This window comes from Phascolarctos cinereus, unplaced genomic scaffold (genome assembly GCF_003287225.1).
Source record: "Phascolarctos cinereus isolate Bilbo 61053 unplaced genomic scaffold, phaCin_HiC Scaffold_4;HRSCAF=312, whole genome shotgun sequence".
NCBI classification, from domain to species: Eukaryota; Metazoa; Chordata; class Mammalia; order Diprotodontia; family Phascolarctidae; genus Phascolarctos; species Phascolarctos cinereus.
Genome location: NW_027555847.1, coordinates 322,509,953 through 322,532,861, shown reverse-complemented (window position 1 = coordinate 322,532,861; position 22,909 = coordinate 322,509,953). Strand labels below are relative to the sequence as shown.

The window sequence follows — 22,909 nt, the reverse complement described above, 5'->3', positions numbered from 1 at the left end:
ATCCTCCTACTTGCCTCCTCTCCTGATTTTTCCAGGCCTTCCTTTATCTTCATCATTATAATTCTCTTGCTGCCCTCCCTTATGTATGGTAAGTAGTGAGGTACAGAAAACATGACTTTGAATGATGGTAATTTGGTCACAACCCTGAAGAGAGAGATGCTGCCAAGGCAATTCTGGAATTAGTTTAGATCAGAGTGCGCATTTATTAAAAGTGCCTACTGCATGCCAGGTACTGTGTAAGGTGTTAGAAATCCAAATAAACAAAAATACAACAGCCTTTGTTCTTAGGGAGCAGATGGTCCACTAGGGGAAGTGACATCTGTACAGAAAATGTATACAGAGTAATTGGAGGGGGCCGGTACTAATAACTAGGGCAGGGGTAGTGAACCTGTGGTCTTGAGGCCACATGTGATCTTCTAGGTCCTCAAGTGTGGCCCTTGGACTGAATCCTTATTTATAAAATGAGGAAACTGAGGCTGTAGGTTCCCCACTCCTGAACTAGGGGATTCAGGAAAAGGCCTCAGGAAGGAAGTTGAGACTTGAATTGATGAGATCTGTGAGCTCCTAGAGGCAGAAATGAGGAGGATATTGAAGGTATAGGGGATGAGGTGTGGAAAAGCTTGGAGAAAGGAGATGTGAAAAGAACAAGACTATGCCAGTTTGGCCTGAGTAGAGTATGCAAAGGGGAGGAACATGTCATCTACCTGGAAGCTAGATTGTGAAGGGCTTTAAAAGCCAAGAAGACTTTGTTTAGGCAGTTGGTGGCACAGTGGATAGAGAGCTGGACCTGGAGTCAGGAAGACCTGAGTTCAAATCTTACGTTGGCTCTAACTAGCCGTATGACCCTGGGCAAGTCACCTCACTTCTGTTTGCCTCAGTTTCCACATCTGTAAAACAAGAATAATAACAGCACCCATTTCTCAGGGTTGTTGTGAGGCTCAGATCAGAAAACAATTGTGAAGTGCTTAGCACAGTGTCTGGTACACAGTAATCACTACATACATGTTGGCTGTTGTTTATCGTAGAGGCAATAGGGAGCCAGCCATTGAAGCTTCTTGAGCAGGGGAATGTCATGGTGTAAGACCTAATAAAAACTACTAGGCTATTTGAATAGTAAGGAAAGCTTCTTTGAACAGGAGCCTTGGGGGAGAGCTGACTTAAGTACATGCCAAAACTCATCCTACTGCATCATGTAATCATGCCATTGTGACTAATGGTTTTCTTTTCAGGAGTTCACGAAGATGTCCCAGAGTAAAAACATATGTGTTTCCAGAACTCAGAAGTTCTGGAAACAAGCATCCATTTAAGGCAATGGTGGTGGTGGGGTGCCAGACCTAGACCTAGCCAGAAGTAGAAGGCTAAAGCAGTTTCCAATGGGCATTTATAAGTTTCTTAGACAAAGTAGGTCAAACATTTCCCAGCCCATCAAGCATCGTCACGGGGTGCATTCATTTCAGAAAGCCAGCGTGTGCCTTTTGTACTACTCCTTACATCATCCTGGGGGCTGACTACAAGGGATTTATTTACTCCAACAGTGTATTTTCTAAGACAAACGATCCTCTGACTAATCTTCTTTCTTCTCTCTCCTTCTTGGAAATAGGACTGCGGGCACAGTTCATAATAAAATGTGGTACGCCTTCCTCGCCCTGGTGACCCTTCTCATGTACACGATTGCCGTGGGGGCTCTGATATTGATGGCTTGGTTTTACACGCGTGAGGAAGGCTGCTTGCAGAACAAGATCTTCGTTGGTGTCAATGGAGGCCTCTGCCTGCTTATTTCACTGGTAGCCATCTCACCCTGTGTACAAAATCGTAAGCATGGTGACTAAGACTTTTTCTTCTTTCCCCTCTCTCTGCCTCATTGTCTAGAAAGGTCTAGAACAGTGGTGTCAAATTCAAATGTTGACTTAAGACAATCACCAATTAACATTACCTATGTTGTATTTTCATTTATTTTGTTAAATGTTTCCCAAATACGTTTTAATCTGGTTCCAGCATCAGGAAATAGCTGAGTTTGATACCTCTGCTCTAGAACCCTGTGGGTTTCTATTTGAGGTATTCTTGTTTATTCACTAATGTGGTTAGGTTGATGGTAATAACAGAACTGGAAAACCCACCTGAGATTCCACAAGGGATCCTGTTCCCAGTTTACATCCCACACATCTAGATTGAGTATGACGTGCACATATGTGCCAGTTCAGAAAGGATTTGATGAACACAAGATTATTAACTAAATTTGTAAAAATCAGCAAATTAGTGGGTTATTCAAAATAACTACAAATAGTTCTTTGCCTCATAAGAGACTTCCCCATAGATAGTAGACCTGCAGCCTTTAAAATACATCCAAAGTTCAGTTTGCACAGTACTTTGTAGGATTGTAGCTGTGACTCACAGGGACTAGCACATCGTAAGTGTGATATAAATGTTAGCTATTATTATTATTTCTCATCTGTAGAATGGGGATAATAACAGCACCTACCTCTTGGGGTTGTTGTGGGGTCCAAATGAGACAGTATTTTTAAAGCCTCAGTGGGATTTCCTGCCCCCCATCATCACTGACCCAGGTACATTTAGGAGGCTCTAGGAAGGATCAGCATATTTAGTCAAACCCAAATCCAAATCCCCGATAAACTTAGGGGAATCTGAGTGGACTGTATTCCAGCCTGGGCTTGCTTGGGTGTCAGGTCCTAGAAGGGAATGACTGGGGCAGTGGGAAGACTAGGTCTGGGCTGGAGGGTAATGTGGACAGAGGAGGTCTCAGAAGGTCTTGTTGCCTCTAGCTTGTCCTACTCCTTTTGCAGGGCCAGCTGCAGATTTAGCTATTTGAGGCTGTTGCTCTCTGGGTTCTTGGAGACACGAGTGAATAGCTCAGGAACAATAAATACTTGCAGTTATCCCTTCCACATGTCGGGCAGCCCACAATCTGGAAAATCTGTGTAAAATGTTTGGCCCTCCCTTTGTACCAGAAAAGAAGTCTGAATTTTTTCTTTTCTTTTATGAGATATTTACAGTACCTTCTTGTAAAATTTGAGTTAAGTATTTGGTCATAGGCTCTGTGTCATCTATGGCTTCCACAAAACTCCCCCCAAATTCCCATTTAATTTCTTATGTGGACCCATGATATGAGGAAAATTGAGATGTGGAAGGGATAATTATTTTCTTCAGGACCTCCAGCCGACTTTGTGCCAAAAACACAGCTTTTCAGAAGTACTTGTATGATGGGGAATGGGCCACATGTAAATATATTATGATCTAGATAATAACCTAACTGTTCTTAGAGTCCACTGGCCCTTGTCCCATACAGGCCATAAATTGGGAGGGAATTTATAGTGTATACATACATACATACATACATACATACATACATACATACATATACACTGTCTCTCTATAGACACGTATATACTCTCTATATACACTACCTATAATATGTATGTATATATACATATAGTATGTATATATTCATATGCTATGTAGCATTTATATGTGGTATATGATATGTGTGTATAAATGTATACACACATTATATACAGTATATAGCATGGTATATTCTATATATAGTATTAATAGTTGTGGAGCACAGTGACTAGGAGTCAGGATTAGGATTGCTCAGTCAATCACTAAGTATTTATGAAAGACCTACTGGGTTTCAGGGATACAAACACAGCAAAATAAGACTTTGTCAAAGTAAGACTTTTGTCAGTTAACAAAATGTGTGCCATTAGGCAAATCACTTAACCCATCAGTGTGTCAAAAAGGACTAATGATATCTGTTCTTACACACTTTTGAGTTTTAAGATTATAGGTGTCAAAATGCTTTGAAAAGTTGCAATTCAACCAGATTATATTAAGCACCTTTCTGTAACTAGACACTCTGCTATGTGTTGGATATTCAAAGACACAAATAGTCCTTGTCTTCAAGGAATTTGGAGGGTGTAGAGATCTGGAAAGGCATGTGTGAGTTACTAACCACACAAGAACACACCTAGTCCCCTATAGCCGTGTGGTTCTGGTAGTTCTGCAGCAGGAAATGACAGCATTTTTATTCCTATTTCAGAAATAATGTATTAGAAGGAGATGTTTGAATTCACATTAGCCCTAGAGCTGTCCTCACATTTTTGATGATCTAAGCCAGCACTTTTCTTTGGGGTAAAGAAAGATATGATAGATTCCTGTGATGATGTGACGTTGTTGTCATGCTTCCCCATAGCTGTCTTGCTTAACAGCAGAAGATAGAGTTTCAAGAGGGCAGAGGAGAGTGTTGTCACATTAATAAGCTTGTGCTTTTGAGTGCTTTAGAGGCTAATACATTATTAGGATTGATTTATTAACTAATCTACACGGTTTGGGGAACTTAGGGAAGTTTGAATTCGAAGTCCATTATTGTAAGTGAGAGTGTGAGCAAAGCCTATTGTGACTGCAGCTTTTGTTGAACAAATTTAAATATATGCCTAGCTATTTATCCCCTTCCCATTCTTCTCCCCATCACTACTTGATATGGTAACTTTGGCCACCATTTAAGGCATATGTTAGTACTATATCTCAATGCCTGTATCACAGAAGGACCTTATGAACAATCTATTTGAACATTTGGGAGTTCTTAATTCAGGGTCCGTGGACCCCTTGGTCCATGGGTAGATTTCAGGGAATCCGTGAACTTGGATGGGAAAATACATTTTTATTTTCTAACCTCTAGCCTCTAACTTCTAACTAACTAACTACTAACCTTTAACTAAATTTAGCATTTTCTTCTACCATGAATTTTTTAAAATGCCCAACGTCATTCTGAGAAGAGGTCCGTAGGCTTTACCAGGCTTCCAGTGCAGTCCATGACATAAAAAAAAGGTTATTCAGTGGAAGCTCTAAGCCATGATGACTTCATCTGAGAAGGGCCCACATGAGAGGTATCCATGATAGACATCTGTGGCGGGCACTGCGCTTTTCATTTTGGTTTTAAAGATTCAATAACACAATGAGTAATTTGCGAGCCCTTGTCATAATTGTAGTATCATCATAAATCCAAAAAAATCACAACAAAAATGATTAGTCATGAAACAAGTTTAATGTTCCATGTGGGAGCTAATGACTGTAAATTGTAGCTCAATCAGCCAGTTCATTTAAAATCCAGCGTCTTAGGAGCCAGGGACACCTCTCTTTCTTGGAGCCTGCCTCCCAATAGATTTCTTCCTTAATTGATACCAGTTTTGTTCTTCACTCAGGACTCCATCAAGTATTAGTGCCTTTGCCCTTTTACAGATGAAGAAACAGATATCTTGCCCTCCCTCCCCAGGGGGCTGATGTGCATCTAGTTGGGAAATAGAATTTGTGGTGCTTTGCTCCCAAGATGTCTCTTACATTACCCCATTGTGCCACTGGAGATCTCTAGCAATAATTGAAGTGACACTCTTCTTATAATGCGCTTAGGAATCAGATTAGGTTTCAGGATGCCCCTGGGGCTGGTTCCATTTCAACATCATTATCATGAGGTGTTGGCAAAAAATTGGCAGCATGGGCCAGGGTATGTTTCTGCTTTTCATTAATACAAATTCCCCTTAAAATATATTAACATATAATAATATATTAGAACACACAATAAATGAGGAATATAATAAGTCAAATAAATAATATAATATATAAATAATAAAAATATAAACATATTTAAATTTTATTAAGTTAAAAAACATTATCAAGATTAATTATATTTAGAAATTCTAGATAGTAGCAGAAAGTATCTTTTGTGAAAGTATATGTAATTTCCTTCTCTCTAATTCCTCTCAAACTATGGCAGGCCTCTCATTTTAGAATCAGGAAGTTTTGTTAGGAGCCTGTAAACCCAAATTCAGAGGATGTCCACTGGGAAAAAAATGTTTCCTCTTTCCTGAGGTTTGTTCCATCTTCATAATAGCATGGTACAGCATAAAGCATTTGAATTTGGAGTCAGAGACCCTAGATTGGAATCTTGGCCCTGCTCTTGACTGAGTTTAGGATCTTGGACCTGAGTTTCTATAAAATAAAGAGGTTGGACCAGATGGCATCTAAGACCTCTTCTGGCCTCTAGGGATTCTCTAATCACGGACCTCTTCTCCATTTTCAGGGCAGCCTCACTCCGGGTTACTGCAGTCCGGCCTCATTAGCTGTTATGTCACATATCTCACCTTCTCAGCTCTCTCCAGCAAACCTGTGGAGACAAGTAAGTGTCAGACTAATTACCTGTGTTGGGCGTGTGTGATTTGTGGGGGAAGAACTTTTCTTTCATATTTTATAAGTTGTTGTTTGAAAACATAAAAATTCAAATGAGTTGTTACTTGGAGGTCTTTTAACCTAATGGAATCCTTAATTGTGAATACATAAACGACAGCTGCTGAAGGAAAGGTAGCTGAAAGGCTGCCAGGTCTTTGTTTGTTGGCTGGTCTGATATCCATTTGGAAGCCTCCTCCCTTCTAAGTGATTGACTTTGCCAAAAGTTGCTTTAGTAAGAACATTAGAAAGAACAGCTAGATGGACCTGAGTTCAGATCTGGCCTCAGGCATTTACTAGCTGTGTGACCCTGGGCAAATCATTTAACACTGTTTGCCTCAGTTTCCTCATCTGTCAAATGAGCAGGAAACTGAAATGGCAACTCTTATCTTTGCCAGGAAAATCCCAAATGGGATCACAAAGTCAGACACGACTAGTAGACTAAAACAACAACAGAAATCTTGCTGTGAACAAAGATTGAACCTTGCAAATAAAGTTCTAAGTCTTTTCAGCTTCTCTGAACTTTAAGCCATTTACTTTTCATTTTAGACAAAGTGGAGATTGATCTTTATCAAAACTGTTTTCATAATAGAAAAGCTTAAGCATAGCTGCTGGGTCATGCATAAAATAAACAAATTTCCCATTGTCTGGAACTTTAAATTCAGTACACATCACAATAGTCTACTACTGGAAGACTCAGTACCCATCACAATAGTCTACCCATCACAGTGTCTGCTACTGGAAGACTCAGTTTGTACTATGCCTATTTTTTTTCTGTGTAGCTCTTCAAAAGAAGAAGAGTTGCAGGTGGAAGACTCAGATCATGTTATTAAAGCACTAGCTCTCACTTTAAAAAAAAAAGACAAAGAGAATATCCTGCATGTTTTTGCTTTAAGCCTGATTTCTTTCATGGCTTTTCACAGACTCCAGGTTTTGACTTTTGTGCTACTTGGTTATGGTAAAATATTGGAAGTGCTGCACCAGCTCTGAGAGCACATTTATTTTTAATTTCAAACGGCTCTACTTAGACAGAAAATGCCTATTTGTGGCTGAGATCAGTACTCTTCAAGAAAAGATTTTTTCCATTGGGATGAAAACCAACACACTCCAAACCATTGTGTGCATAGCTATTTTTAAAGCCTTAATCGCTAATAATAATTTCATTGCAACTTCAGATACCTAGGATTTGCCTGTTTGTGAAATGATTTCTAGGGTTATTTCCGATCTGTGCTAATTATGTGTGGTCAGGGTTAGTAATTAAACCCAACTTCTATATTTAGAATTGGGGTCTATGTGGGCCAGGACATTGGGTAATATTAAGGAAGTTATTTGTTATGATAAAGTAGATGATGTAACTTTTTTTTTTAAGTTTTTATTTTAAAAGGCCGTACCTTAGGGGCAGTTAGGTGGCGCAGTGGATAGAGCACTGGCCCTGAAGTCAGGAGGATCTGAGTTCAAATCTGCCCTCAGACCAAACACTTAACACTAGCTGTGTGACCTGGCCAAGTCACTCAACTCCAATTGCCTAGAAAAAAAAAAAGAAGAGAACAGGGGATGTTGAGGGGCAGCTAGGTGGCCTAGTGGATAGAGCACTGGCCCTGGATTCAGGAGGACCTGAGTTCAAATGAGGCCTCAGACACATAACACTTACTAGCTGTATGATCTTGGGCAAGTCACTTAACCCCTTGCCTAGCCAAAAAAAAAAAAAAGGCCCTATCTTAAATATTTTCTTTCACTATCCTGCCTTTTTCTTAGGAGGCACAGAAGTAACAAAATGAAATAAAGGCTTCTGCTTTACAGGGTATTTACAGAGAAATAGCCTATAAAGTGACACCAAGCTATTAGTATAATTATCTAATACAGAGTGTGTGTGTTTCCTTATCTCTTTTAGAAGACATGAGGACAGGAGCCTGTTGATCTTTGGAAACGTGGAACTTCTGGTCACTTTAGCTTGTCTTTAGGGCAGCTCCCAGATGGGGATGCAGATCTCTTGCATGCCATCTCCTCTCGGTGTGCCCCGAGTAAGGAAAGGGGTAGAGTTCACCTTTATTTCTCTAGAGAAATACCCCGAAGTCTGTCCTATACAATGTTTGGCTATGTAGAGCAAAGCGTCTCCTGCTTTGGGATCCTGAGGGACAGCACACGCTGTTGTTGTTCAGTCATGTCCTCTGACTCTTTGTGACCCCATGGACCATAGCATGCCAGATCCTTTTATCCTGCACTATCTCCCAAAGTCTGTCCAAACTCAAGTTTGTTGCTTCCATGACACTATCTATCCATCTTATCCTCTGCTGTCCTCCTTTTCCTTTTATCTTCCGTCTTTCCCAAAATCAGGGTCTTTTCCAGGGAGTCCTGTCTTCTCGTTATGTGGCTTCAGCTTTAGTATTTGTCCTTCCAGTGGAGAGTCTGAATTAATTTAAGGATTGACTGATTTGATCTCCTTGCTGTCCAAGAGACTCTCAAAAGCTGGGTTAGCTTTTCCCTGAACGTTATCATCTTCTTCTGTGAGTTGATGGCATGCTGCTTCTCACTGACTGTGGTTACTCTGTTTTTCCTTTCAAGTTTTGGATAAAAACCAGAAGAACATAACAATTTGCTCACCGAACTTTGGCCAGGAACTCTATAGAGATGAAAATCTGGTCACGGGCCTGGGTACCACGCTCCTGTTTGCTTGCATCTTATATTCTTGGTAAGTACCTGCACTTGGTCGTGTGGGCAGCCTTGAGAACTTAAGGCAGAGGTGCTAGAGGGGGTGTTTGGATCAGGTAAATCAGGGTCATGAAGGAAGCAAGTGCCAATTTGGTTGGTGATGCTAGAAATTAAAAGAGAATGCTAAGGGTAGACAGTTTCTTCTTTGGGCTTCTTATTCACCCACGAGATGAGTCAAAGAGAGGAAACTTGGTATTTACGCTTCCGTTGACTAACACCTTTGGTCAAGGACTCCCAGTTGGCTTTATTTGAAGTATCATGTAACATTGAGCTGGGGAGTAGGAGAAGGGAAGTTTTAGCAACTGTATAATCCTTTTGCTGTTGATAGAGACAATATATAAGCTGCACATGCTACCATTTTGTAAGCTGTCCAGAAAACATGGGAAGTTGCTTTTCCTTAATGCAAAAATCTGTGATGCAGCACTCCAATAGTCTTTGCAGCTCCACAGGTATAAGCATGGTGCTTCTCTGCTGTGTATTGTGAGTCAGTCTTTTGTCGTTGGTGTGATTTGCTCCACCATTAAAAAAAAATGATAACCTGAGTGAAGAGATCAGGATCAGGAAAGGGGAGTAAAAAGATAAATTACTTATTCTGGAGGTGAGTTGAGTTCAAGGTATGGACTGCCTTTAGCATAGCATTAGCCTGTCCACCATTGTGTTTTGGGCCATGAATTTGGTTTATGCATGAAATTCACTTTTTCAGACGGGCCCATCTTAATCCTCCCATTACAGGAAGGAAATAATCATGATGATAATGGAATTCCACTCTGATCTTTAACCTTTTTGCTTTTTAAAAAAATTACTATTTTCAACATTTTTTTAAATTTTGAGTTCCAAATTATCTCCCACCCCTCCTCCACCCACTGAGAACATAAGCAATGTGATATCAATTATCCCCATGAAATCATTAGTCATATTGCAAAAAGGAACAGTAAAAACAAAGAAAGTAAGAAAATTATATTTCAATTTGCACTCACAGTTCATTTCTCTTTCTCTGGAGGTGGATAGCATTTTTTCATCATGAGTCCTTTGGAATTGTCTTGGGTCATTGTGTTGATCAGAGTATCCAAGTCTGATCATTTCGTTGACTTTCTGTCAGAGAATACTAAAGATAGATAACTCACATTTACATAGTCCATTAAGGTTTGCAAAATGCTTTATATAAATGAACTTCATTTAATTTTCATATCAGCCCTATGAGTTAGGCTAGTATTCTTTAACCCCATTTTATAAATAAGGAAACTGAGGCTCCAAGAATGTGAAGTGATTTGTCCAGAGTTACACAGCGCTTGTCTGAAGCAGAATTCAAACACCGTTGTCACATCCAGCTGCCTCTCTAGTCTACTCTGCTGCTCTGTTCCTTGTGATCTTTCCCCCTACTGTAGTAATGAGAGGAAATGGGGCCTCAAAGATTTAGAGGTAGAAGAGACCTTAAAAGTCATGCAGTCTGTACCCCCTCATTTTAGGGGTAAGGCAGAATACAGGCTTAAGAGAGATCAATAGACATGTTCACACAGCTAGTAAGTGGCAGAGCTGGTGAATTAGGACCATTGACTCGAGCCATTTGAATGAGGGCTCCTGTGTGAATTCTAGGTGTTTTTTTTTTTAAATAAGGAGACTTGGTTATTTCTTCTACACATTTCAACTTATATTTGGCAGCAAAGACCTCTCCAGATGAAAAAGTGGTAAGTTAACATCCCCACTAAGGAAGGGGAAAGGAGAAAACCTGTGTACAAGACTTACATACCTCAACAGGTCTTATTAGAGGATATTCTCCACAACCAGTTGAGGCTTCAGGAAGGCTAGAATTAGGAGGAAGGTCTGTGGTATTCCAAATCTGCATAGTAATTGACGTCGTGATGTGACAGTTCCAAAGGTGGCTCCGCAGCTTTCCCTTTGTCTTAGGAAGAGTCCCTTCTAATGCATATTAGAAATGATCTCTCAGTGTTCTAGGGTTCTGGGATGGTGATTGGTGGGGAATGAGATGCTGTCTATTATGAGTACTTCCAGAGCTAGATTTGGGGGCATTGTAACTGGTTGAAAGGGATGAGAGGCATAGTATTGAAATGCCCACCCTTGACCATCTGCTTAAGGTCTGCTAAGGGAAGGTAAGGAGAGAATGGAAGAGATTTAATTTGGGATTTCAGGTGCTATGAGGCTGTTTGGGTCCAAGTGAACAGTTTTCTCTAAAGTTATAATTGGGGAGACAGAAAGAAAAGTTTTAGGGATGAAAGCAAAGGAGAGTAAAAAGCAATTAAAACTATATGGAAGGGTTTCAGATAGTAACCTTAATATGGACAGTGGGGGAAGGCAGCTAGGTGGCCCAGTGGATAAAGTGCTGGGCCTGGAGTCAGGAAGATTCATTTTCATGAATTCAAATATGGCCTCAGACACTTATTAGCTGTGTGACCCTGGGCAAGTCACTTAACCCTGTTTGCCTCAGTTTCCTCATCTGTAAAATGATCTGGAGAAAGAATTGCAAACCACTCTAGCATCTTTGCAAAGAAAACCCCAAACAGAGTCATGCAGAGTTGGGTACAACTAAAATGACTGAACAGCAATAGTAAATACAAATAGGAGCCTACCTAGGGAGTTCTGTCTCTAAATTACTTGGCCATTGTCAGGATGATGGCCATGGGTTTGAAGTCTGAGAGACTCTTCCCTACTCGGGTTGTCTTGAGGTCATTTGGTGGCCTGGATTTTTGATTAAACTCTCATGAGCCATTTCCTCAAGTTCCAAAACCTGCTATAGGGATAGTGAACAAGTTTGACACTTACTCAAGACCTTTGATTATTAGTTCATATATTGGGGTGTCTTGCATCTCTGAGATGGCCCAGAAGGCAATTATCTGGGGCTACAATAGATTTTAACATGGGCTGTCCAGTTCTAAATCCAGGCCACTTTCCACTGTAGGATGCACACATATAATTAATATGTAAGATATCATTAGGGCAGTCATATAAGTTACCATTAAGGCAGTCTTTGTTTGCAGTTCTGCCTTTGAGTCTGTATATGACACAGATACTACATCTAAAGTGTTGATGACTGGTTATCCAGGTTGAACTATAATCATCATAATAATAGCTAACATTTATTTACACTTCAGGTTTTGCCAAGTGCTTTTCACGTGTTATCTCATTTGATTCTCACAACAACCCTGAGAACTAGGTGCTATTATTATCCCCATTTTACAGATGAGGAAGCCAGTGTCTCAAGCGGGATTCGTGCTGGGGTCTTCTGTCTCCATGTCCAGCACTGCATTCACTGCACCACCTAATTCAGAAAAGAGAGGAGGGGAAAAAGGCTAATGAGCAAGAATTATGGCTGCTTCCAAAGATAAAGGATTGCAGGACCTAACTGTGAACCCATGGGCCGGTGTGAAGCCGATTTTTATCCAGAGATAGGGTCAGGGCCTATGCTGACACAGTACAAGAGAGCATGTTTAGGAAGTCAGATGTGGGAAGAATCACTGGTGATTCACTAGTGATGACTCCTAAGAAAGGAGCCAGTACTAAATAAAGCTCTTGATCTCAAATATCTGTACACAGATGGCCAGAGTTTAGCTAGCAAGCAAGAACTACATTCCTTATTAACACAAGGAGGCAAAGCCTCACAGGAACTGCTGAGCGATGTGACCCAGGATTCATAAATAGCTAGGTGGTGCAGGGGATAGGGCCCTGGCCTTGGTGTCAGGGAGACCCAAGTTCAAATCTTGCCTCAGACCACTTACTAACTGTGTGACTCAGGACAAGTCTCTTCTCGCTGTGGTCACAGTTTCTCATCTATAAAATGGGGATAATAGCACCTACCTCAGGTTTGTTGTGAGGATCATGTAAAATGCTTTGCAAACCTCAAAGCACTGTGGAAAAGTGAATTATTATGGTGATGGTGGTGATTGCTGGAATGTGTTTCTGAATGAATGAAAACCTTACCCAAAAGAAGTAGGATAGCAAAAGGGTGAGTAGTGGGAGAAGGAGGGTTTAGTTGTGTTGTTCAGTCATGTAAGGGGGTCCAAGACTCTGAGTAAGGGAACAGAATAGAAGATGTTTGGGTGAAAAGTAGTGGGAGCAGGAGCAATTTTTTTCCCCTCAGTCTACTACAGAACTGACTGAGAGGTTTTACTACTAGTAGTGGGGGACTCTAGTTGTCCAGACATCTACTGAACACCTGTCTCTAAACTTTAAACAGTAAAGAGGCAGCAGTGATTTGGCATTAGGACTTGGGTTTCGATCTCTTCCCTTTTTCTTCTGCTCACTACCTTGTGTGATGTTGGGCCAGTCCCTCAACTTCTATGGACCTTTCCTCATCTTTAAAATGGGGTTGTACAAAATGACCTCAGAGGTCCCTCCTGGCTTTGGATCTATGCTCCTATGAACCTGTAATTTTATTCTACAAAAGGAGGAGGAAGCAACAGGGGAAATCTATACCAAATCTGATTACTGCTAATAGGAACTGGTTGCTGGGTTGGAAATAATGGGATCCTTAGGGAGAAGTGACCCTTTCCCCCTGTAATTAGTGATAGAAAACAAGAGGAAAGCCAAGTATAATCTGACTGTAATAATTTAGATTTTAGGAACCAGATTTCAAAGGGTTTGGAGGAAAGAAAGGTGGGATCCCTGTGGACTGAAGCTCTACAGGGCAAAGTCAGCTGACTTGAATATGAATGAAAAAAGACTGAGAGTCTGTTCTGTGCGGAATTAACTATGCTTGTTAATCATATGCAAATACCAAATGTTCTGTTTGGCATTCAAAATCCTTCATAACCTAGCCCCCTTCTACCTTTCTGGTCTTCTTACACCTTATTCCCCAAAATATACTCTTCAGTTCAGTGACACTGGCTTCCTGGTTATTCCATGCAAAAGACACTCCATCTCTCTGCTCTGGGCATTCTCTCTGGCTGTCCCCCATTTCTGGAATGTTCTCTGTCTTCTTCTCCAACTACTGACCTCCCTGGCTTTCTTTAAGTCTCAACTAAAACTCAGCCTCCTACAGGAAGCCTTCCCCAATCACTCTTTATTCCAAAGCCTTCTGTCTGTTCATTATTTCCTATTTATCCTGTATATAGCCTGCTTTGTAAATATTTGTTTGCCTGTTATCTCCCCCATTAGACTGTAAGCTCCTTGAGGTCAGTAACTATCTTGCCTCTTTTGTATCCCCAGCACTCAGCACAGTGCCAGGCACATCATAGGTACTTAATAAATGTTTATTGAATTGAATTGAATAGAGAATTTGCCTCATGCTGTTGTAATGTGAAGCAGTTTGGATTTTTCTCCCTTTTAAGAATCTACAGATTTTCCTTCTGTAGAAAGTTTTTAAAAAAATTGTTCAGTGGCTGACCTTGACATTTACTTAGTGATAATTTTTGTCCCTTCCAAAACTTGGAGCTGCCACAGTGGGGCATGGGAAGACCTAGTGTGGTCTTCTCTGAGGAGGTCAATTTTTAATGCTGCCACCTGGTACCTGGAGATCTCTTTAGCTGCCAACAGCAGAGGCTGAAGCGCTAATAGTAAATCTGTAAAAACTATACTAATAGAGGGAGAGAGGAAGGAGAAGGAACCGCATGTAGCAGTTGCTAACTAATGTGGAAATTATAAAGATCATGGGTTTAGAACTAGAAAGAATCTTATAGACCTTCAAGCCCATCTTCCTCATTTTATCGATGAACTGAGGAATATTTTCTAGATGAGCAGAGGGTAAGTGGTTTGCTCTGGGTCACTCAGCTAACAAGTATCTGAGGATAAGGTTTGAATATAGAGTATTCAATCCACTATGGTAAACTGCTTCTCTGAGAAGGAAGATTTTTCTCTCTGCAATGCTAACATTTCCCATGAGCATATCACTTGTTGGAAGTTGTTGAGTTATCCTGGCAAGAGAGAGAAACAGCTTGTCAGGGTGGTGAGTGATTGATATTTAGGGTAATAGCAACCTCCTGCAGATCTGCATAGACTTACTTCCAGAAACTTTACTAAGCAAATAGTTCTTCAAGTTTGTGGAAGGAAAGGATGGAATGGAATTTAGATTTGGAGTGGGACATGGTAGATGGGGCCCAGTAAGGTACGTTCAGAGGGGAGAGGGTGGAAATCAGTCAAATTGGGGAGGCCTCCAGTTATGAATGTCTTAGAGTTCATTTTTACTTTCCTTTTTTTTTCAGGTTATAAAGAAGTTTTTAATAATAGGTAGAGGGTAGAGGAGCATGGAGGAGGGAGGGCCTTTTTAAAACTCTGATGTTTGAAAATTATTTCTGCAAGATTTAGAAAGTCTTCTTTCCCTTTTAATAGTTTCTCCCACATTCATTTTTGTAAAATTTTGAGTTCCAAATTTTTCTGCTTCCCTCCTTCCCCTCCCCCTCCTCAAGACAGCGAGCAATCTGATATAGGCTATATATGTACAATTATGTTAAACATATTTCCATATTAGTCATGTTGTAAAACAAGAATCAGAACAAAAGGGAAAGCCACGAGAAAGAAAAAAAACAGAAAAAAAGTGAAAATAATATGCTTCTATCAGCATTCAGACTTAGTTTTTTCTCTGGATGTGGTTAGAATTTTCCATCACGAGTCTTTTGGAATTGTCTTGGATCATTGTGTTGCTAAGAAGAGCTAAGTCTAGCATAGTTAATCATCGCACAGTGTTGCTGTTGCTGTGTACAATGTTCTCCTGATTTCTACTTACTTCATTCAACCAGATTTAGAAAATCTTAATAGAAAATCCTTAATAGAACATTCAGGAAGCTCAGCAACTTTTTGGAAGGCTGGAGGGAGAGAAGGCTATCCCTCCTTCCTTAGAGTGCTTGTGGAAAGTTATATTTTGGGCTCTGACATTGAACTTTCTAGTAAAAAAGTCACCTAGTCTTTCATACTGTGTCTACTGGTAGATAAATGTATGGTTTGCGCTTGGATGAGAAAAATCTTTCTGTTTTTTTTATTTCTTAAATGATATCAAGGAAATTTCTAGCTGCTCGGTTCCAGCCTGCCCACACTGCCTCTTTTTCTTTGGGGCACCTATTTCTCCTGCCCCGGTCTGCTGTAATCTCATTACACACAGTGGATTTCAAGCAGGAATTGAGAAATCTCCGACGTGTAGCAGCATTATCCTGGAACCTTCTTCCTTGATCACAATCTTAGTCCAGACTCTAGAAGTGTGCTTCATTCCTCTTGCTCGTTCACATTCATATCACTTGAAAATAAGAGGTCCATAAGGGCCCATTTTGTGTGGACAGCATAATAATAATAACAATAAGAATGATGATGATGACGTTATATATTGTTACCTCCCTCCTCCCCCTTTAGATTGTAGGTTCCTTGAGGACAGAAACTAGCTGGTTTTATTTGTATTTATATCGCTGGTGTTTACCACAGTGCCCAGCACACAGTAGGCACTTAATAAATATTTGTTGACTGACTGAGAAGCTTGGGGGCTTCTCACATTGTCAGCTGCCACTTCATGCATTATGGTCTTGGGCTCTCTTCCCTACCATCATTTGATCCAAATGTGATGCAGAAAACACACTGGCCAGAGTTTCTCAACTTCCTCTTTAACCTTTTCTAGAGGATTCTTCTAGAGCAGATGTTTTTGACCTGGAGCTTCATGAGCCTGTGTTTTTTGCTACTTTGATAACTGTATTTTAATTGGCTTTTTTGGTAATCCTGTGCATTTTATTTTGTGTGTTACTGTGAGAACGGGGCATAGGCTTCACTAGACTGCCAAAGGGATCCATGGCAAAGCAGAGGATAAGAACCTCTGTTGTAGACCTTCTTTGCCCCTAATTTAAGTGTCCATCTGGAGTTAGTAAGAAAACACTGCTTTATGATAACTTCTTTGGATATTTTGCCATGAATGCTGATGTCCCCCTACAGTGGGCCGGCCGGCCGCCTGCCTGCTTCTGGCCCTCTGCCTCCAGCTTCATGCAGCATCTGCAGCTTGTCTTTTTAGAGGTCTCATAGGGAAACATTGACAGCTATTTTTCTGTGATGGTTTGAAGTACAGGCCTTTTTAGAGACAGGCAGGTAGACCGACCTAGGTGCCTTCTGTGATTAAGTGCACACAGTCCTATAATCAGAAAACAATGAGCGACATGAAATACTTCTTGAGCTTTAACTAGGTTTAAGGGAAATACTCATTTGCCGTTCTGTTACCTTGGGGGCAGTGTCATTAAAGATGACAAATTGGTGTCTGTGCACGAGTCTGTGTTTGGTTTTATATCAGCGTTCCAGATGGGATTTCCTGGTGCTTGAGGTGGAAAATCAGCTGTTAGAAAAAGGAGGGGGGAGTGTGATGGGTTTGGAGGAAGCAGAGATTAGAGGTGGCAGTGCGGTATGGTGGGAAGGGGCTGGATTTGGAGTTAGAAAGACTTCAATAACTGACTACCTGTGTGACCTTAAGCAAGCCAGTCTGAGCCTCAGTTTCTTGTTTGTAAAATGAACAGTTTGGATTCGATGATTCCCTAAGGTCCTTTCCAGCTCCTGATCTTTGACCTTGAAGTTGTGAAGTCAGAAGACATGGATTCTAATAATGCTTCAGATACTTACCAGTGTGACCATGGACAAATTACTCATCCCTTTTACCTCCTTTTCCTCAACTGCAAGAGAGAGATAGTACTTATGCAGGCCACGCACAGGATTGTTTAAAGGAAAGTCCTTTGCAAACCTCAAAAGTGATATCTAAATGAGAGTAGTTGTTTTTTATGGGGCCACGAGGTGGCGCCAGAGTGCACAGAGCTCTGGGCCTGGAATCAGGAAGACTCTTCTTCTTCCTGAGTTCAAATACTGCCTCAGACACTTACTAGCTGTATGACTCCGGGCAAGTCACTTAACCCTGTTTGCCTCAGTTTCCTCATCAGTAAAATGAGCTGGAGAAGGAAATGACAAACTGCTGAAGGAAATGACAATCCTTGCCAAGAAAACCTCAGAAAGAGTCAGACACGACTAATCAAAAACAACTAAAAACAACTAAACGAAACAACTGAAAACAACAATAAACCATTGCAATATCTTTGCAAAGAAAACCCCAAATAGGGTCACAAAGAGCCAGACGCAATTGAAATGACTCAGCAACAACACATTATTGTTGTATGTTTGTAATATTTCTTTGTTAATATTTCTCTTTTTTGTGAGTATTACCTACTGGCTCACTTGATCTTCTGGCCACAAATCTCTGTACTAATATTGTTGGCTAATTGCAATCTCTCCTTCCTCCCTTTTCTTTCTTTCCTCACTTACCTCCCTTCCTCTTTTCTCCCTTTTTCTCTCCCTTCTTCTTTCCTTTCCTTTCTCACCTCTCTTTGCTCCCTCCCTCCCTTCCTCCTCCCCTCTTCAGACACATAGACCCTCTCTCTTGTTGGTCGTGGGATTCTGGCCACTTTTCATCACAAATGGGCCTTCGTAAGGAACCACTGATGCCAGGTTAGAGACACAGCAGCACTATAGAGCCATATAGACCTCAGTCAACACGTGCATATGCTTCTGGACCAGCCTTTCTTTCTTCATCTGTTCATCAAGGGGATTAAGCTTCATAGACTTGAAAGGGCTCTTGGAAATTTCCAGTCCAACCCAGACCTGAATAGGACTTCCCTCCACAACATCTCTGCCGATAAAGTGAAACCCATTACCTCCCGAAGCAATCAGTTCCACTTGTCTAATGCCAGGAAGTTTTTCCTCACATCAAACTGAAATTTGCTTCTTTGAAGCTTCCTCCTTCATCTCCAAGGTCCCATCCATATCTGATGCTTTGTGGTCCTCTAACTTTGTAACAAACAGAAGTACAGGTGTTAAATTACATATATGTTCAGCACTGCTATGATAGGATCACCATTGAGTTCTTAGGGAGATCTCATTTGGAAGGTTGCCAAGTATGCCAGAGCCTCTATTAGAGGAAGGTTAGGTTTTAGGCGTAATTGTCCACCATCTTTCTATGGTCTTTTGAAGATCTTTAGGAAGATTGAAGCAAGGGAGTTATTTTTGGATGGAGTGAGCAGTGTTTAGCAGGTACATACATGCACCCACAAGTCATTCTGCCTCCAGTGAAGAGGTCTTTGGGATGCTTGAAAGTCTGCCTACTATGTAGCACCAGAAAGAGGGATGTAGAGGGAGCCAGAAATGTTGGGTTACCACCTACCTTGCTATAATGAAGCAGACAAGTCTTAGCAGAAGCTGGAATGCTGAAGATAAGAATTTCCTGGACTAGAGTAATTACAAATAATTACATCTACCCTTAAAGAAAAATTCTGCATTAGTCAAAGTTAGAATGCTGTAACTGACTTTATTTAAATTTAACAAAAACTCTTAACCTAAGACCAATTAATTGCCCCAAGCCATATTTCACTAACACTAAAAGTATTTTCTAAGAATAAAGAAAAAAAGGCACTTCTTTAATATTATCTTGGGCTTGAGAGTGTAGGCCCAGAAAAACAGATGGAAAATTTGGAAGGAGGGTAGGGCAGGTGAGAGTCTTTTACTAATTTTTCCCAAAGACTTTTTTTATTTTGAACAATTTCTGCTGGTGGAGGGGAGGCAGCAGGGAGACAGGAAGTGTGGGAGAAAAATTTTGTTTTTAGAAAATTTAAATTGGTGAAGGAAATAGATAACATGTTATTGACTTTGATTCTAGTCCTGGTTCCATCACTAATTTGACCTGCATCAGTCATCATATTTCTTTGAGCCTCAGTTTCTTTCTCTGTAAAACAAGGAGGGTCAACCTTTTTGCTTTGTAAGGCCCTTTCAGCTCCAACATGGCAGACAATTCTATGTTCATATATTGTTACCCAGTCTTGAATCTGTCCCTCCCCACCACATGATTTCTAAAAACTGTGTAATAAGGAGTTTTGACGTAAAACAGTTGTCCTTGTTACAGCCTTTTCCTTTTTTGTTCACCATGTGCAAACATCAGCATAAGGGTAAGGGAGTGCATTTCTTTCTGCCCTTAGGCATTACTCTTTTCACAAGGAAAGGAAAGGAGACAGTGCTTTCTTTGCTTGTGGACTTCCTTTTCATGACTTGTTCATAAGGGTTTTTTTTGTGTGTGTGTCATGGACCTTTTGGTATAGTCTTATGAGCCCTATAGACCCTTCTCAGAATGATGTTTTTAAATGCATAAAATTAAGGACTTAAGTTTACAAAGGAAGCCAATTATATTGAAATACATTTACACACTAAAAACATGTTAGGAACCCATGATCTACACAGGAGTGGGCAGAGGGATACTAGCAATCACACCCTTCCTCTCTCCCTTCTCCCCCCAACTGCCTAAGGCAGAAATACAAAGGATGATAACAGTTGATGACACTCTCAAACAAGCAACACTCTGAGGCTTTGATGCTGGGACGTTCCTTCTCAGTGTTGCAATGTACAGAACATCTTCTGTGCTAGGGTCCAGAGGGTAGGCTGGGATTCTTCCTAGAGTGGTTCACCCCTGCAGTGAGGCAAAGCCGTTGTGTGACCCGTCCCGTTCTTAGCTCCTTTGGCCTGGTTCACATTCTGCCGTCTTTTACATACCATGAAAGAAATTAGGCTAGGTTGGGAAATGTTTGCACCAGATTAAAAATAAAGTTGCATGTGGAAGGGTAGAAACTTTAGTCCAATCCAGGAAAGCTTTATTTTTCAGAAACCTTTGAGGATAACTCTGACCCCGTGGTATGCAGGACCCATTGGTAATGAGAACTCAAAAGATACTAATATGATTAAAAACAGTATTTTCTTAGTTCTTTTCCTGAAAATGACTGATATAGTCTATAACTCTATATTTAAATTTTTCTCCAAATGTCTTTTCCCCCCCTTTGGGGATGGATTTTAAGTTATTTCCCCCCCAATGCCTTGAAATTTTGAGAAATATAAACATTTTTATATTCCTAGAATATCCATGTATTCTTGAGACTTGTAGAGGACATAAAAAGTTCGGGAAACACAACTTTCTAATTGCTGAAGCCCAAGTTCTTACCTGCTTCTTATAAACTCAAGAATCTGATATCTCAGATTTTTGTCTATATTTTAATAGCATGTGGATGCCTTGGTAACAGAATTAGAAACATTTAAAAGCCTGCAATCTTGTAAATAAACACTACTTTTAAATTAATTATCATCATAATTTGGTTTGCCAAGTTAGATATAGAGAGGGTGTTGCAGATAAGGTAGAGTTTGGAGTCAGGAAGACATGAGTTCAAATCCCACCAGCACTTTCACTTAACCTCTATGTAAAGTTAGGGGGTTGAAATAGGCTTCCTCTCGTCTCCTCTCTGAAACAACTGAATAAGTCCTTGCCTATCACACATATTAGCCATACATGACCATGGGCAAATCACTTAATTTTTTTTTTGTCCCAAGCAACTCTCAAAGACAATTCTATATCAGACCATCTGCTGATCCTCATTGATGGAGGGAATTTCTATACCAGGAATCCCCTTCAGCAATGAAATCACAAGTCGGGACCCCCTCAAAATGAGAGGCTTGGACTGCATGATCTCTGAAAGCTCTTCCAGTTGTAGGTAGTATATCTTTGTGTTCTTAAGCCAACAGGTTTTTTGGAGCTACAAAGTTTTGTTGCCTGATCTGTTCAGATGCTCTTTTCTTCCCATATTTCTTTTTAAAAAATTTTCGAGTTCCAAATTCTCTCCCTTCATCCTGGTCTCCCTTATCCATTGAAAAGGCAAGCAATATGATATCAGTTATGCAGCACATATTTCTTGTTAAAAAATTAGCTTGCAATTCTCTAACAGTTTATAAGTTTTGAACTGATTTCCTTACAACAGCCCTTTGAGATGATGTTGTTATTAATTAGCTCCATTTTATGATTGAGGGATCTGAGGCTTCAGGAGGATGAAATGATTTTTCCAGGGTCAGATCCTACACTTAGTGATTGGTGAGCCAGGATGCTAACTCAGGGCTCTTAGTTTATCATTCTTGACACCACCTCTTAAACAGGAACCTTATCTGTTTGCTTTTGATAATAACGAGAAACCTTTGCAGTCTTCTGCCAACTAATCCCTATTATTTGCATTCCCTCATTATTACTTTCTTAGGTCTTTCAGAGCTCAAATTGCTTATAATTAGATCTGTACTTCAGACATGCATTTCCTTTCTTGAATGCTAGATCTTGTTTAAACTGATTTCCCCTTCCCCCAACCATATAGCTTCTTCCCCTTCTCATCCCCTTTGTTACCATGTTTAAATTTTCTCTAAATTTTTTTTACCCCCTTTGCTGGGGTGGAGTTTAAAAGTTGTTTTTCCTCGGTTTAAATTTTTCTAGGAATATTTTTTTTATCTCTAGGTATGAAGAAAATGACAAATTTTTCACTTCACTTGCTACTAATTACTGTATTCTGAAAGGAAAGCTAATCTGGCTGTTAATTACCCATCTACCTTGTACATTATGGAGGTATTCATTTCTGTGGCCCTCTGCAAATCTGACTTTACCCCTTCTTGTGAGCATCTCTCTCTAGGGAAGGGAAAATGAAAATACAACAACCCAGACAGAACTTAGATGATTCTGCTGTTGGTTCTAGTATAAGGCTATGGGAGAAAAAAACCAAAAAAACAGGCTGATGATGATGGGGAGGCTTGGGGGTTAGCCAAGAGTAGTTGTTCTTTAAAAATGCCTGTATACCTCAAGCACTTGATGCATGAGAACAAATGAAATCTCACTAACAAACCAACCTCCCTCCCCCCAAAACCCCCATCAGTAACCCTTTCTATGCCTCACTTTCTTCGCCTCACTTTCTTCATCTATAAAATGAAATAGCACCTACCTCACAGGGGTGGTTGTGAGGTTCAAATGAATGAACATAGACAAAGCACTTTGCAGACCTTGATACCCTATTAAATGCATTAGAACTTAATGCACTATTAATATTATTATCCTCATCCTCTTTTGTGGATAAAATAAAAATTTGGGGTGATCCATGCTAGGTGTTAGCCCTCCAGATGACAAACTGACATCAGGAAAGCCTTCACCAAACAATTCCCACTAGAAAAG

At 40.4% G+C, this 22,909-nt stretch overlaps 1 protein-coding gene across 2 annotated transcripts in view; it reads left to right on the top strand.

Moving 5' to 3' along the window:
• Positions 1-22,909, top strand: part of SERINC5 (serine incorporator 5) — a 114,485-nt gene that overhangs the window by 78,319 nt on the left and 13,257 nt on the right. The window contains exons 6-8 of one of the 2 annotated variants that reach the window (XM_020998428.2): positions 1,601-1,812; positions 6,095-6,190; positions 8,800-8,926. In XM_020998428.2, the coding sequence (XP_020854087.1) occupies positions 1,601-1,812; positions 6,095-6,190; positions 8,800-8,926 (435 nt within the window). Of the gene's footprint in view, positions 1-1,600; positions 1,822-6,094; positions 6,191-8,799; positions 8,927-22,909 lie in introns of both variants that reach the window. The other variant, XM_020998427.2, reaches the window with a different exon arrangement.